At 42.6% G+C, this 13530-nt stretch overlaps 1 protein-coding gene across 5 annotated transcripts in view; it reads left to right on the forward strand.

Annotated features, from left to right (window-relative positions):
* The first annotated feature begins 1958 nt into the window (after nt 1-1958).
* APBB2 (amyloid beta precursor protein binding family B member 2) overlaps nt 1959-13530 on the forward strand; it is a 174679-nt gene continuing 163107 nt past the window's right edge. For all 5 annotated transcript variants that reach the window (XM_066631694.1, XM_066631689.1, XM_066631692.1 and 2 more), the window contains exon 1: nt 1959-2130. Coding sequence is in view for 4 of the 5 variants with exons in the window: in XM_066631689.1 (XP_066487786.1) it covers nt 2072-2130 (59 nt within the window). In the remaining variant the exon portion in view is untranslated. The remainder of the gene's footprint in view (nt 2131-13530) is intronic.

Raw genomic sequence — 13530 nt, forward strand, 5'->3', positions numbered from 1 at the left:
TCTCAGGTACATAAAAGGATAGGTGAGAATCTTCTCTCTACTATTTGTTTATTAAAATATTTATATATCACCTTTCTACCTTTATAGGTACTCAGAGTGGTGAACAATGCACAATATATGTAAAAAATAAAAATTTAAGAAGCCAGCATAATAAAATAAAAGCACAAGTCAGCAGCCACAGTATATAGGAACCAAGTAAATAGCATGGTCATTCCCTGGTGAAAAAAGTTGCTCTTGGAATCCACTGGAAGACAGTAATAGTTTGCAAACTGGGCAAACTTTGCAGGGAAAGGAACTGCACAGCCTGGGAGCAGCCACAAAAGAGGCACTGTGCCAGGGCCCCCTTGACTCCACTGGCAGCACAAACTGGAACAGGGCCTCCCCGGATGATCTCAGAGCAGTGGTGTAGTTAAGAGGGGCAGAGGGTACATTGCCTCAGGTATCACACCATTGCCCCAGGTACCGCAGGCATCCTCCAGAGGCAGATCCTGAGGCAGGCAGGTGTCCAGGAAGCCTTTTGAGACCTGGAGAAGCCTCAGAAGGCCTACTGGAGTTCTTAGAAAGGTGCTTCCAGTTTTTGGCAAAAACCAAAGGTGCCTTTCTAAGTACCTCCAGGAGGTATTCTGAGGCCTTCTGAGTTGCAGGGAGGCCACATGTGCCCCCTTGACCTACACCACATCCAAAATTTCCACCACATTCACCTATGCCAAAACCAAAATTTTGGTGCCCCCTTGACCTACACCACATCAGAGGGCTGTCACTTCCATAACCCCTGCTAACCCCCTGTTAACCCCTGCTAACTGGGCAAAAGGCACTCTTTCAAGTGGGTGCTCCTCTTTTTAGCAGGGGGAGAGTAACTGGCCCACCTCACCCCAGCAGTGTCTTTTCTAGTGGCTGCCTGCTGGTGTTCTTTTGCACCTTTTTAGATTGTGATCCCTTTTGAGACAGGGAGCCATTTAGTTATTTGATTTTTTTCTCTGTAAACCGCTTTGTGAACTTTAGTTGAAAAGCAGTATATAAATACTGTTAATAATAATAATAATAATAATAATAATAATAATAATAATAATAATAATAATAATAATAATATGAAAGCCAGCAGTCTCTCGTTTGCATAGAACCCAGACCAATTAGTGTTTGAAAGGTGAAAGCCAGCACCTAGAATTGAGTGCCAAAGCAAATTGGCAGCCAAAGCACTTCATTCATAATTGGTGTCATATGCTCTGCAAAGCATGTTCTTGATAGCCAGGCAAGAGCATTCTGGTGCAGCTTCTGAACGGTCTTTAAGAGCAGCCCCATATACAGTGCAGTACATGCAAGTTTCACATGTGCTTTCTGTGTAAGGGAGCAGTCAGAACTTTCAGCCTTCTAGCTGCTGTGGTACAGATGAACATGTTGCTTGGCTCCCAAGATGAGTACTCTGAAATTTGCTGCATCCATCTTTTCTTGCTTCTTATAGTGCTGAATATCTTTTTATTAATATATATATTTTTGAAGTTCGTTTTAAATGTGTGTTATTGTCCAAAATTTTAAAAGCAGCATATAAATAAAACTCTTTTCAGGTCAAGTAATTTTAGAAATGTGTTGATCAGCTCTCCTCTCTTGCTTGAGTGCGTTAACACTGTTATTTTGCTCATCTTAAGGTTGATTTTATAGGATTTTAACTACTACTTTTTGCCATTTTCCCCTTGATGCTTTCTCTTCCTCTCTGTCTGCATTTATGCCTGAAGCTGTCAATTCTGTCATGCTCTTTGGTTCTGTCTGTTTCTCTTGCTCCTTACACTGATTAGGGGAAGCAGGGAGAGTTGAGTGGCACCGCTACATAATAGGACTGTTTTCTTTGCCTCTTCCTGCCCTTTGACATAACGTCGCAGTCAAGCATTCTTTTCAAGCATGTGATACTCAGCTTGGCATCTGGGCTCTTGTAAAAAGAATTGTTTGCCACTGACAGCCAGGAGGCCCACTGTCATGTGAGACAATGGCTTTTCTGCATTGGGAAGCTTATATTTTTCAGATCAAACACTACTATCCTAAATCTATACTTAAAATGCGGGTGGTGTAATTTTCAGATATGATGAGCATTATCCAGAAACTTATCCATAGGAACCTCAGCAAGTGTTGGTGCTTGAAGTAAGACTTTAATAATCTCATAATGGGGATTTAGCTATAGAATCTCAGACTGGATATACTGTGCAGTTGCATGTCTTGTGGGGATGATAGTATGGAGAAATTGTGGCGTTGCTGCTTTGGTGTGTATTTTGTTAGCACAGCTGGCTGCTCGTTTGTTTCCAATTCAAGGTGCTGGTTTTAACATTCAAGACCTTTACAGCCTGGGATCAGGGTATTTGAGGGACCACCTTCTACCATAGATTCTGGCTCACTCCCTGAGATCACCTGAGGGTGCTTTCCTGTGTGTGCCACCCTTAACTGAGGTGGGGTGGAAATGGAAGGGAATTTTTTGTGGTGGTACCCCAGTTATGGAATTCCATTCCTTTTGATTTGATATCTGTGTTCTCACTGCAGTCTGCCTGACAGGACTTGAAAACCTTTCTCTTTTTGGTGACTTCTGAGGTTGTTTGGTGGATTGGGTTGGGTTATGCTAGTTTTTTTTGGGGGGGGGGATGCGAATTCTTGATCTGTGCACTTTTAGATTTATGCTATCTGGAAGCAAGGTTGATTAAGCCAGGTTGCTTTATATTGCTGCTTTGATTGTTGTTGTATCTGTTTCCCCCACTATTTTATGTTGTCTTTTGATCTCTTAATCAGTTTTTATTGCATTATTGTATTTTGCTGTTTTACTGTATGTCTTGTATCTATAAGCCACCTTGGGCACCCCTGTGTTTGAGAAGAGGCATAGTAAAAATTGATTACATCAACATGGCTGTAAGATTGACCCTTTGCAAACATATTATGTATATCATACAAAGCCAGAAAACAGTTTGTCCTGCATGATATTTGAATAGACCTGTAATCACTGTGTAGGCTATGGAAATTCATATTTCCAGTTTCTTCTTTTGCTACCCTAAAACCCACTTATGCATTTACTGAATTTAGTCTAAATAGGTCTTTTGCTGTTTGTCCATTTCTGCCTACATGGGGCCAAAGTTGTCTCCTTGTAGCAATATAGATCAAAATACTTCAGACCATTTAGAGCAAACCAACCAAAATTTGGTGAATTTGATATAATGATGGAGTAACACATTCTATGCAGTAAAGTCCTTATTGAACCTACTTATCATCTTCCCTCAGAACATATGAAAAACCCTGATGGATCAAGCCAAGGGCCCATCAAGTCCAGCTTCCTATATCTCATATTGGCTCACTAGATGCCTCAGGGAGCACTCAAGACAACATGATACCTGTATCCTGTTTCCACTCCTTTGCATCTGGCATTCAGAGATAGGCTACCTCTAAAGATGTATAGTCATCATATAGTCATATGCATATAGGAGATGCATATAGTCATCATAGTTTGTAATCTGTGATGGACTTTTCCTCCATGAATCTGTCCATCCTCTTTAAAGACATTGAGGCCAAATGTCATCACAACATCTTGTGGCAAGGAGTTCCCTGGATTAATTCCATAGCAGAGCATTTTCTGCTGCTGTGCCATTTTTTTGACTTCTTGTTTGTGTACTTTTTGAAAATTCTTGGTATGCCCTCTCCAGCCTTGGAGTGCACATTCCCTAATTTGAAGAAGTGACTTTGTTTCTTCTGCTGGCTGCAAGACACTACTTTTACTCCCTTGAGTCCCTTGCAGGGTGACATAGGGCCAATCCTATCCGACTTTGCAGTACCAATGCACTCATGCCATTTGCATTGGGGCTGCATCGGCCCTGGAAAGGTGGATAGGATTGGGCCCATAATGCCATTGGCATTGTACTGGGGCTGGTGGTAAGGTAGTGCTAAAGATAAAATTTGAATTTTTCCATTGTCTGGAAATGCTTTTAATCTTGAGGACTTTCCATTTTTAAATTTAAATCCCTACAGTTAAATGATGCTCAGTGCCGATAACTCTGGAGAAAGAATTTGTAATCAAGCCTTTGAAAAATCCATTCATGGGGGTGTTCTCAGTAAATGGTACATGAATAGGTTTTCAGAAAAAGCACTAAAAAGCAATGCAGGTCTCCCCATTCTGCCTTGAATACCCATTCAAATTCTGGACTAGGTTTGTATTCTGTGCCAAAAAGTGTGAAGGGGGGGGGGGGAATTGTCCAGAAGCATAGAATTCTGTATAGCTGGGAGATGTAACAAATAAGGGTGATACTTTGAAGTCTGAAGGAGAAATTTTAATTCAGCCTTGTAAATAACCACTCATCTGGCTGTCTATTGTAAGAGTATTCCCCAGGCAGCCAGACAGGGGAGCATTTGTAAATCAGAACTGTGGTAGTTGTTTCCATTTGTTTGTTTTTTTCCTTATAGATCACTGGTGGGCAAACAAGTACATGTGTGGCCAGACAGGCTTGTGACTTTGCAGACCTCTTTGGAATACAGTTAGCCCTCGGTATCCGTGGGGGATCCATTCCTGGACCCCCTTCCCCACAGATACCAAACCCATGGATGTTGAGATTTGTATGGGGGGGGAGGGTGCGCAGAGGAGCTCAAGATGCAATTGGAAATGCCTTCCAGTCATGACCTTCTCACTCCTCAGAAGGCCTCCCAGAAGTACCACTTTTGTTATTAATACTGTTAGTAATGATTTTGGTCTTCTTGTCAATTGCCCATACAGAAGTTTCCCAACCCCACCATGTTATAACTAGTGCTGTTACCCAATTAAAGAAATCTTAGCAGATTGAGAAATTATGTTTGCGTATGAGTAAAATCAATAGTTCTGAAGCAAAAGACATGCTTTTTGTGACTCACACATCACCTAAAAATACAGTTCCTTCTTAGAAGCATTCCATCCCATGTGAGAGTAAAGGGGGATTGTCACCTCTGAGATTATGTTTGCCATCTGCAGGTTTATTTTTTAGTCTGCTACCTGACTGAGGCTGCAATCCTCAGTCTTTCCTGGGAGTAAACCCCACTAAACACAGTGGGACTTACTTTTGAGTAGACATGCATAGGATTGGTCTCTAACTGGGACACATTTTAGTCTATTAAAATGTTTTTAATCAATTCATGTAAATTGTAGGTTAACTATGATTAAAACAAAGATGAATTTGTAGGCTGGGATTATGCTTCTGCTAGACATCAGGCAGAACAGCAGATGAGTCAGAATCATCTGGGTTCCTGATGCGGGAATGTTATTTGTTGTCTTCTGTACTAATCTGGATATGTTTAGCAGTCACATTGGGGAATAGGAGCAGTGGAAGAAAATCTAGGAAATACTTTACCACCCATTACACATGAGAACTAAATGAGAAAGTAGGCAGGTTTTTCTTTTAGTCCAGTTATACAGAAGAGTTTGTGTTAACTATAATTGTTAAATATTTGTGAACATATGGATGTCATCCAAGTATTCAGTCCTCCTAGCTCAGCATTGTCTACACAGATTGGCAGTAGCCTTCCAAGGTTTTAGGGATGGAGCTTTCTCAGACCCCCCCCTCCCCCGGTATGTCCAGGATTGAACCTGCATGCAAAGCATATGCTCTGCCACTGTGTTACAGCCCCTTCCTTGTGACTAAAGCAGTCTACTAGGGATTGACAAACCAAGCCTCTTGGTATCTTTTTTTTTAAGTGACATTCCAGTGCTGACACCTAAAGTTGCAAACAGGATGTGCTACAAAGCCCCCCAAAATGTTTCATGATTTGGGGGCTGCACTACTCATTCAACAGATGTATGTATACGTGTGTGTGTGTGTGTGTGTGTGTGTGTGTGTGTGTGTGTGTAGATAAACAATCCTTGGGAAATGCAGGTGTCCCTTAATATCCACAGATTCAGGATCAGTGGTTTCAATTATCTGCAGGTACCAGGGAGGCCTTTTAAAAGATAGAGAATATGCATTCTGAGGTGACATGGGGGAGGAGGAGGAACCTCCAGCAACCAGGAAAAGGCTGCAGTCAGTACGTCCCCAGTATCAGCGGATCCCTGATATCCGCTGCACCTATAATTTATAGGTCTGCGCCTATAATTTACCCATTGTGCTGAAGTGTCTGTTTTGGGATAAATCAGCTGTTAGATTGCTATTATTCTTCATCTTAATTAAACAATTCTGCAGTCCCATACATATACCCATGAACAGTCTCTAACTGCACAAAAATGGGTCATTTGCAGAATAGGGCTGTGTGTTACGGCAGTAAGCAAAGCATTTAGTCTTTTATTTGCTTTGGTTGTTAATGGCATAAGAAGTTAACTTATCATGAAGCAGCACGGAATTTATTACGATGTTTTTAACAGGCAGTTCAGGAATGGATTGATTTCATAGAAGACTAGAAGTATTTCCAACATGAGGGTAAGTTGCAAAAGTAACCACACTAGCATGATTATAGGCACATAAAAGAGGGAGTGGGGGGGGGAAAGAGTTGCTGGGGGATGTGGGGGACTTTTCTGCACTATGAAATTGCCCCTAAATGGTCTTGGGAAGAAAATACATCTGGCTTGCTGTTATGATGAAATTAGGGTGTAATCTTTCATTCTCAAACAAATACAGAGCAGTAATAGCAGGCTTTCGGAATGTGAGAAATTGAAGCCAGATGTTTTTATTACCTACAAAAATAGCATTAAACTAAACAGAAAAATCATGAATCTGGTTACTCACTGAGACATCTCAGAATACTGGGATCCTGATGATTGACACAATGAAGCAGGGCCCTCTCCTAGTTTTTCTGTATACTGTGTTTCCCCAAAAATAAGACCTACCCCGAAAATAAGATCTAGTGTTTTTTTTGAGAATTGCTGAAATATAAGACCTACCCCGAAAATAAGACCTAGTTATGATTAGGGGTGGGACGGGGTGGGAGGGGTCCTCGGGTGGGGCAGGTGGACAATGTGACCTAAACACTGCACTCCCATGCGCGCCACCTAGAAAGCGGCTGCTGTGCTGCCTTGGGCAGAGGATGTTGAGGAGGAGCTGAGGCGGGAAGCCAGGCAACCCTGCCTACTGGGCTCTGAGGCTCTCCACATGTTCTAGGGAGTAAGTCCCATTAACTGTAAAGGGACTGACTTCTAAGTAGGCAGGCAGGCAGGGATCCTCCTGGGTGATTAGGGAACACCCTCTGCACACCTTCCAGCAAGTAAGTCCCATTAACTATAAAGGAACTGACTACTGAGTAGACAAGCAGGCAGGGATCCTCCTGGGCGATTAGGGAACACCCTCTCCACACCTTCCATGGAGTAAGCCCCATTAACTATAAAGGGACTGACTTCTGAGTAGGAAGGCAGGCAGGTATCCTCCTGGGTGCTGAGGTGATATTTTTGTACATGAATGACTGTGGATTGGTGTACATTTAAAAAAACAAGACCTGCCCTGAAAATAAGACCTATTGTGTTTTTTTGAGCCAAAAAAATATAAGACAGTGTCTTATTTTTGGGGAAACACAGTACCTTTCCCAAGAGTGTAATTTCTGCTGTAAAGCAGACCTGCTCCCATTCCCCCTTTCAAACAGTCAGTTTCAGTCAGTCACCCTTTGAAAGGGGGCTTGAGCAGATCTACTGCTTTTGGTTCAAAGACATATCTGTGGGAGATGCTTTCTTTTTCTCTTTACCATGAACTTTGAGAAGGAGAGCAAATGTATCTCCCTTGCTTGCTTGTAGACCTCTTGGAAAAAACTGTGCAGCACAAAATGTGTCAGAAATAAAGAGTCCTGCCTTTCCTATTTCATAAAGGGAATAAAAGCCATTTATCCTGTATTTGATGTCTTTGCTTTATTTCTCTCTGTGTGCTGTGGCCTGCCTGGCCATACAGATGTTGGTGTTCTTTGAGGATGCAACTTTGGTCTTACGTTTGAAAACGTTAGAGAGTTCCACAATTCAGTGTTGTTGTTTTTTTAAGAATGAAAGACAACCTCTGGATTCTGCAATTGTAAATATTTTGAATTACATCAGTAAATACTGTAAGGCTGCAATCCTAACCACACTTTCCTAAGAGTAAGCCCCATTGAACAAAATAGGACTTATTTCTGAGTAGACCTGGTTAGAATTGTGAATTACAATTCACAAGTGAATTACAGCACAATCCTGAACAAGTCTCCTAGAAAGTAAGCTCCATTGAGTTCAATGTGACCTACTCCCAGGTAAGTATGTATAGTATTGCAGCCTCAGACAGTTCTCTACCTGTGTGGTGCTATTCATTCACATTCTTATTGCCCAGTGATTCTAAACAACCTTCCAGATCCTGCCACGCTGCTTGTAGTTCATGCTAGGGATCACAGACATTAACATTCCTTAAACCCACTCCTTTTGCTGCTACTGGAGATGTTATGTTTGTAAATTCCCTGTCAACTTGGTTTATTCAAACCATGCCTCTTATCCCTTCTGCTTTCTTGTTGTATGACCAACCCCCTGCAGCTGCTATTGCAGCTGCTGCTCAGTAAGCCCACCTGGGACCCAGCTTTCTTGCAATTGCTTATTAGCAGCAGACCAATTCTATGTGTTGTTGAGCTGAGCTGTTAGCATCCTTCAGTCTCAGAAGACTATGGTATCACGCTCTGAATGCTGGTTTTGGGACAGAGTGTCCTCTCCAGTGCAGGTAAAGTAGATATGGAGGATAGACTGTTTCCCATGCAGCAAATCCCGCCCTCTCCATGTCGCTGAAATGGTCCAATGGAAAGGCAGAAGCCAATACGGTTGGTTCCAGCGGCATTGCAGGAGTTGCCAGAATGTGACTGTGTTCAGCCATGAACTGCCTCAGGGACTCCGGCTCCAGATTTTGCCTCGAGGTTGACTCCTGAAGCCTTTTCCATAACTGGATGTAGCCACAAGGCAGTGGAGGTTTGAGATCAGAGGTTTCCTTCTCTCATATGAGCTGCCTTCCCTGGCTAATGAATCCCATCTACCGGGTGGCTGTTTAGTCGCCTCTTACGACAAGTACAGCCAAACTGAGGGCCTATTCTTATCCCCAGCCCCCAGGGGTTATGTGTTGAATCTTTTAATGCCATGCCTATAACTCTCCTGTCAGGGTTATCCTTCAGTGGTTGTAATATGGAAATGTGGGTGATGGAACAAACCCTGGCCCTGGGGCCACTTGCAGCCCTCGAGGCCTCTCAATGCGGCCCTCAGGGAGCCTCCAGTCTCCAATGAGCCTCTGGCCCTCTGGAGATTTGTTGGAGCCCGCAATGGCCCGATGCATCTGCTCTCAGCATGAAGGCGACAGTTTGATCTCTCGCATGAGCTGTAGGATGAGGGCTTCCTCCACTGCTTGCTGTTTCACTCTGTGATGCGGTAGCGGCAGGAAAGGAAAGGCCAGTCTTGTTTTGTGCAAGGCCTTTTACAGGCCTTGAGCTATTTTAAGAACTTCAATCATTCATATAAGTTCATCTTTAATATAGTCATTTATGTAAACATATGTAAATTTATTCAAATTTTAAATGTAAATTATTTTTTTCTCTGGCCACCGACACAGTGTCAGAGAGATGATGTGGCCCTCCTGCCAAAAACTTTGGACACCCCTGCTCTGGGTGAACATTAGCTCAGTATTGTCTCCATGCTGTGGTGCAAATAAAGTGAACAATGACTTGGACTTGTGCAGCATTTTAGTCTCTCTTCTAGACTGTGTACGGAGTAACAAGTAAGGAGAGTTATTGCCAGTACATTTGGAGCCTGCTTGGTTGCAGGGATTTGCTTATAGCCTGTTGACTTATTGCCCTATGAGGCCCCGCTTCAATTTTAGTCCCAAAATGAGCCCAGAAGGCGGTGAGTGGGGAGGCAAAGGCAGCCTGCGTTTGCTGTGTCACTTTGTCCTCATGGGGCTTAATTGTCCCACTCAACTTACTGGCAGAGAACCAGTTATTCAATTAGTGTTACAGCAACTTTTCTGTCTTTAGCATGTGTCAGAAAGAGGTACAGCTTCATGGTTGTCTATCTGTAGTTATATTTGTTACAAGGAATGACTCCTCCAAGATGCCCACTTTGACACTGATTTGGGTGTGCTGCTCAGATTGATAGAAGTGCTTGTGTTTTCATAGCATTAACTTGGCAGTGCTCAGACTGTGGGTCTGGGACCCATCAGTTGGTCATGACCCAGTTTTGGTGGTTCGCAAAACTGACAGGGCAGATTAGGCTATGTGAGTCAAGGATTAAACAAGCTGCTATTTGTGGGGAAGAGGCTGCCCAACACCCTTATAGTCACACCCCTTGATATTTATAAATTGGGCAGCAGCCTCTAGGGTCCCCTGCAGTTTGGAGGAGGGTCATGTATTAGTACAGCCATTGGGGGATGTGAACCCCCCACTGGCAGCACAGTGTGCCTTGTAATTGTCACAAAAACTGCTGATGTGCCTTGACAATTTTTGTGCCTTGTCAGTGTGTTGTGAGATGATAAAGGTTGACAATCACTGCTCGAGGGTCTCTAAAAAGTTTGGGAACTACTGCATTAACTGTTTCTGAAAAACACTTTGTCAGCTTTGCAGAATCATTAGACTGTTTTGGATGATTTTTTAATCATCTGACTGGCCCAATACATTCAAAATACATTCATATTTACAATGTGCACATATGCAGCCCCTTTCCATTTGCTTTTCCAGTTTGTGTGGGTTCAGATGATCAAAGCATCATCCAAACCAAGGTCTATTTTGCAGCCTTCAAGTATGCAATCTTTTGTATATAATACAATAATGGTATTTAATACTGTATTGTCTTGGTATTTACTATTTTAAAAAGTAAAATAAACAGAGGGCCAGCCTTTTGTTATCTTTTGTGTCTTGGGATTGAGGCCAGTGCTGTGTGTGCCTTTTTTAAACAGTTTACAGTATTTTAATGCTTAGAGTGGTGGGCTTAAGTTCCCACATCAGCTTTCTGAAAGCGAGCTCACAGGTAGCAAAAGTGATTTACCAACTGATGAACTTTAAAACACCAGCCACGTTTTTGGCACTTTTGATTTGCTGTTTGACCTTTGGAGACCTCTGCATCTTTGACTGAAGTGTATCAAATGACAGAGGCCAGTCGATGTTCCTTGTATTTTTTTTTTTTGAAGAAATGTTTTAATACTGGTGTTTGAGTTATGCTTTACTGAAGCTTAAAATAATCAAGAATCATAAAATTAATGATGGAAAAATAGTTGCTAAAACTGAAGCTGCACATTTTTCAGTGCACTTGAGAGTTGAAACTTTCACAGATGTTTAAGTTAGCCTGTGATATTTAAGGGCTATATATTTCATATCATAAAGAGATTTTGCTGTGCTTGTTAAAAAGAAAATCTGAAAAGTCTGTCTAAAACATTGATAAACCTTCTGTTGTGTTAAACCCAGATAAGGTATAGCTGTTAATTTCAAGGGTTTACAAACTGGTAGGCAGCCAAAATGTGTGGCTTGTAATAGACTTACCCTCCCCATTAGTTCCAGGCTCAGAAGAAAAGCAAGGGGTTCTCTCTCTCTCTCTCTCTCTCTCTCCTCTTCTTTCCAAGAACCTCTGAATCCCACTGTGAAGGAATCTTTCCCATCTCTAGATATTACTGTTGTGGGAATGACAACAAACTGAGCCTTACGTATGAAACTTCTTGCACTGTATGAGAGTTTTGACAGCTTATATACAAAACTGACTACACGTAGAAGCTTGTGCTCTGTTTTACCAGCTAATATGAAATTTGCGCTATTTCTTTCCCATTAAAGCAAGGCTATAATAATAAAGTTTATGGTTGCATCCGAGAGCTAAAGAAAACATTCCAATAGGTAAAAAATTTCCAAAAGGACTTGAAGTAATGGATTGTAGGCTCCTAAATTGCTTTGGAAATGTTATGTCAGTGCCTTAGAAATGCTGCGAAAGTCATTGTGCTGCTGGCATCTGGATCCAAAACAAATTGGGGCGAAAGAAATCCAATTTCTTTCAATGGAATGTTCTCGCACATAATGTCTGTAGGATCACAGTGTTTGATGTCTAACACAGTTGAAAAGCTCATACTTTTTTTTTTAAATGACTCAATACATCTTGATTACTTAAAGCTGCAAAGAAAAATTGAGAACTTAAGGGTCTTCTTTGGCAGCCACTAGAAGACAAAATTTTTGAACATGTTGTTCAAAAATTAGTCTGACCTGTGTCATCAAGCAAAGTATCTATTCTACTTTAATTCTGTGATGGAGTGGTTCCCAAACTTTTTTGACTTGTAGCTCCCTTGACCTACTAGGCCATTGGCCGTGGATCCCCATTAGGGCTACAATCCTATACATTGTATAGGACAGCGGTTTGTTTGTTTTTTGCAAGGATTCTGTAGCTCCCCTGGCTGGTTTCTGTGGCTCCCCGGAGAGCCACGGCTCACAGTTTGGGAACCACTGCTGTAATGGCTTAGCTTGATTTTCCTTTCTGTGAGTGCTGTACGAAGAGGGAGGCAGTCTTCTCCCTGCTAACATGGGCATAGCATATGGTGTTAGTTAAAGTGAAATTAGAGTGGTCTAAATCAGGCTGGGCTGGTGTTAATCTTGTGTTGTGCACAAATCAAGTCCATGCACCTGACACCAGGTTGTCAGGTGCTTCTTTAAACAAAAACTGGTTTAGCACAGCAGCTAAGAGATTGAGCTGTGAATCAGGACTTAGCCAGTTTGAGTCTTGCCCCTGCCATGAACTCATGAGGTGACCTTGGGCAAAGCACATACTGTAGTGTCATAAGTTCCTTATATACAATATGGAGATAGATAGGATTGGGCCATTCGTGTATTACTATCATCTGCAACAGTGGAGCACTTGCTTTGCTGGTGCACACTGTTGCTAAAGCATTGTAAAGCGCTTTACGACAGTGTAGTTCCTGCAGTTGGAGCATGTAAATCTGAACATAAGAACAGCCCCACTGGATCAGGCCATAGGCCCATCTAGTCCAGCTTCCAGTATCTCACAGTGGCCCACCAAATGCCCCAGGGAGCACACCAGATAACAAGAGACCTCATCCTGGTGCCCTCCCCTGCATCTGGTATTCTGACATAACCCATTTCTAAAATCAGGAGGTTGCGCATGCACATCATGGCTTGTACCCCATAATGGATTTTTCCTCCAGAAACTTGTCCAATCCCCTTTTAAAGGCGTCTAGGCTAGACGCCATCACCACATCCTGTGGCAAGGAGTTCCACAGACCAACCACACGCTGAGTAAAGAAATATTTTCTTTTGTCTGTCCTAACCCGCCCAACACTCAATTTTAGTGGATGTCCCCTGGTTCTGGTATTATGTGAGAGTGTAAAGAGCATCTCCCTATCCACTCTGTCCATTCCCTGCATAATTTTGTATGTCTCAAAATTTTGTATGTCATCTGGAGCAGAGGCGTGGGACAGCGGGTAAGGAGTGGAATGGGGCAAGGGGAGGGTGGCGATAGGGACAGGGGTTGGCAGATTGGGGGTGGGATCAGCAGTCCCAGTGCCCACTACATCTTTCCGCCTTCCCAGCCCTGACCCTTCACATGGATCAATGCGGACATGTACCAGCTTTAAAGTTGGTGCAGGTCTGAGTTGA

Source organism: Tiliqua scincoides, chromosome 6 (genome assembly GCF_035046505.1).
Source record: "Tiliqua scincoides isolate rTilSci1 chromosome 6, rTilSci1.hap2, whole genome shotgun sequence".
In the NCBI taxonomy this organism is placed as follows: domain Eukaryota; kingdom Metazoa; phylum Chordata; class Lepidosauria; order Squamata; family Scincidae; genus Tiliqua; species Tiliqua scincoides.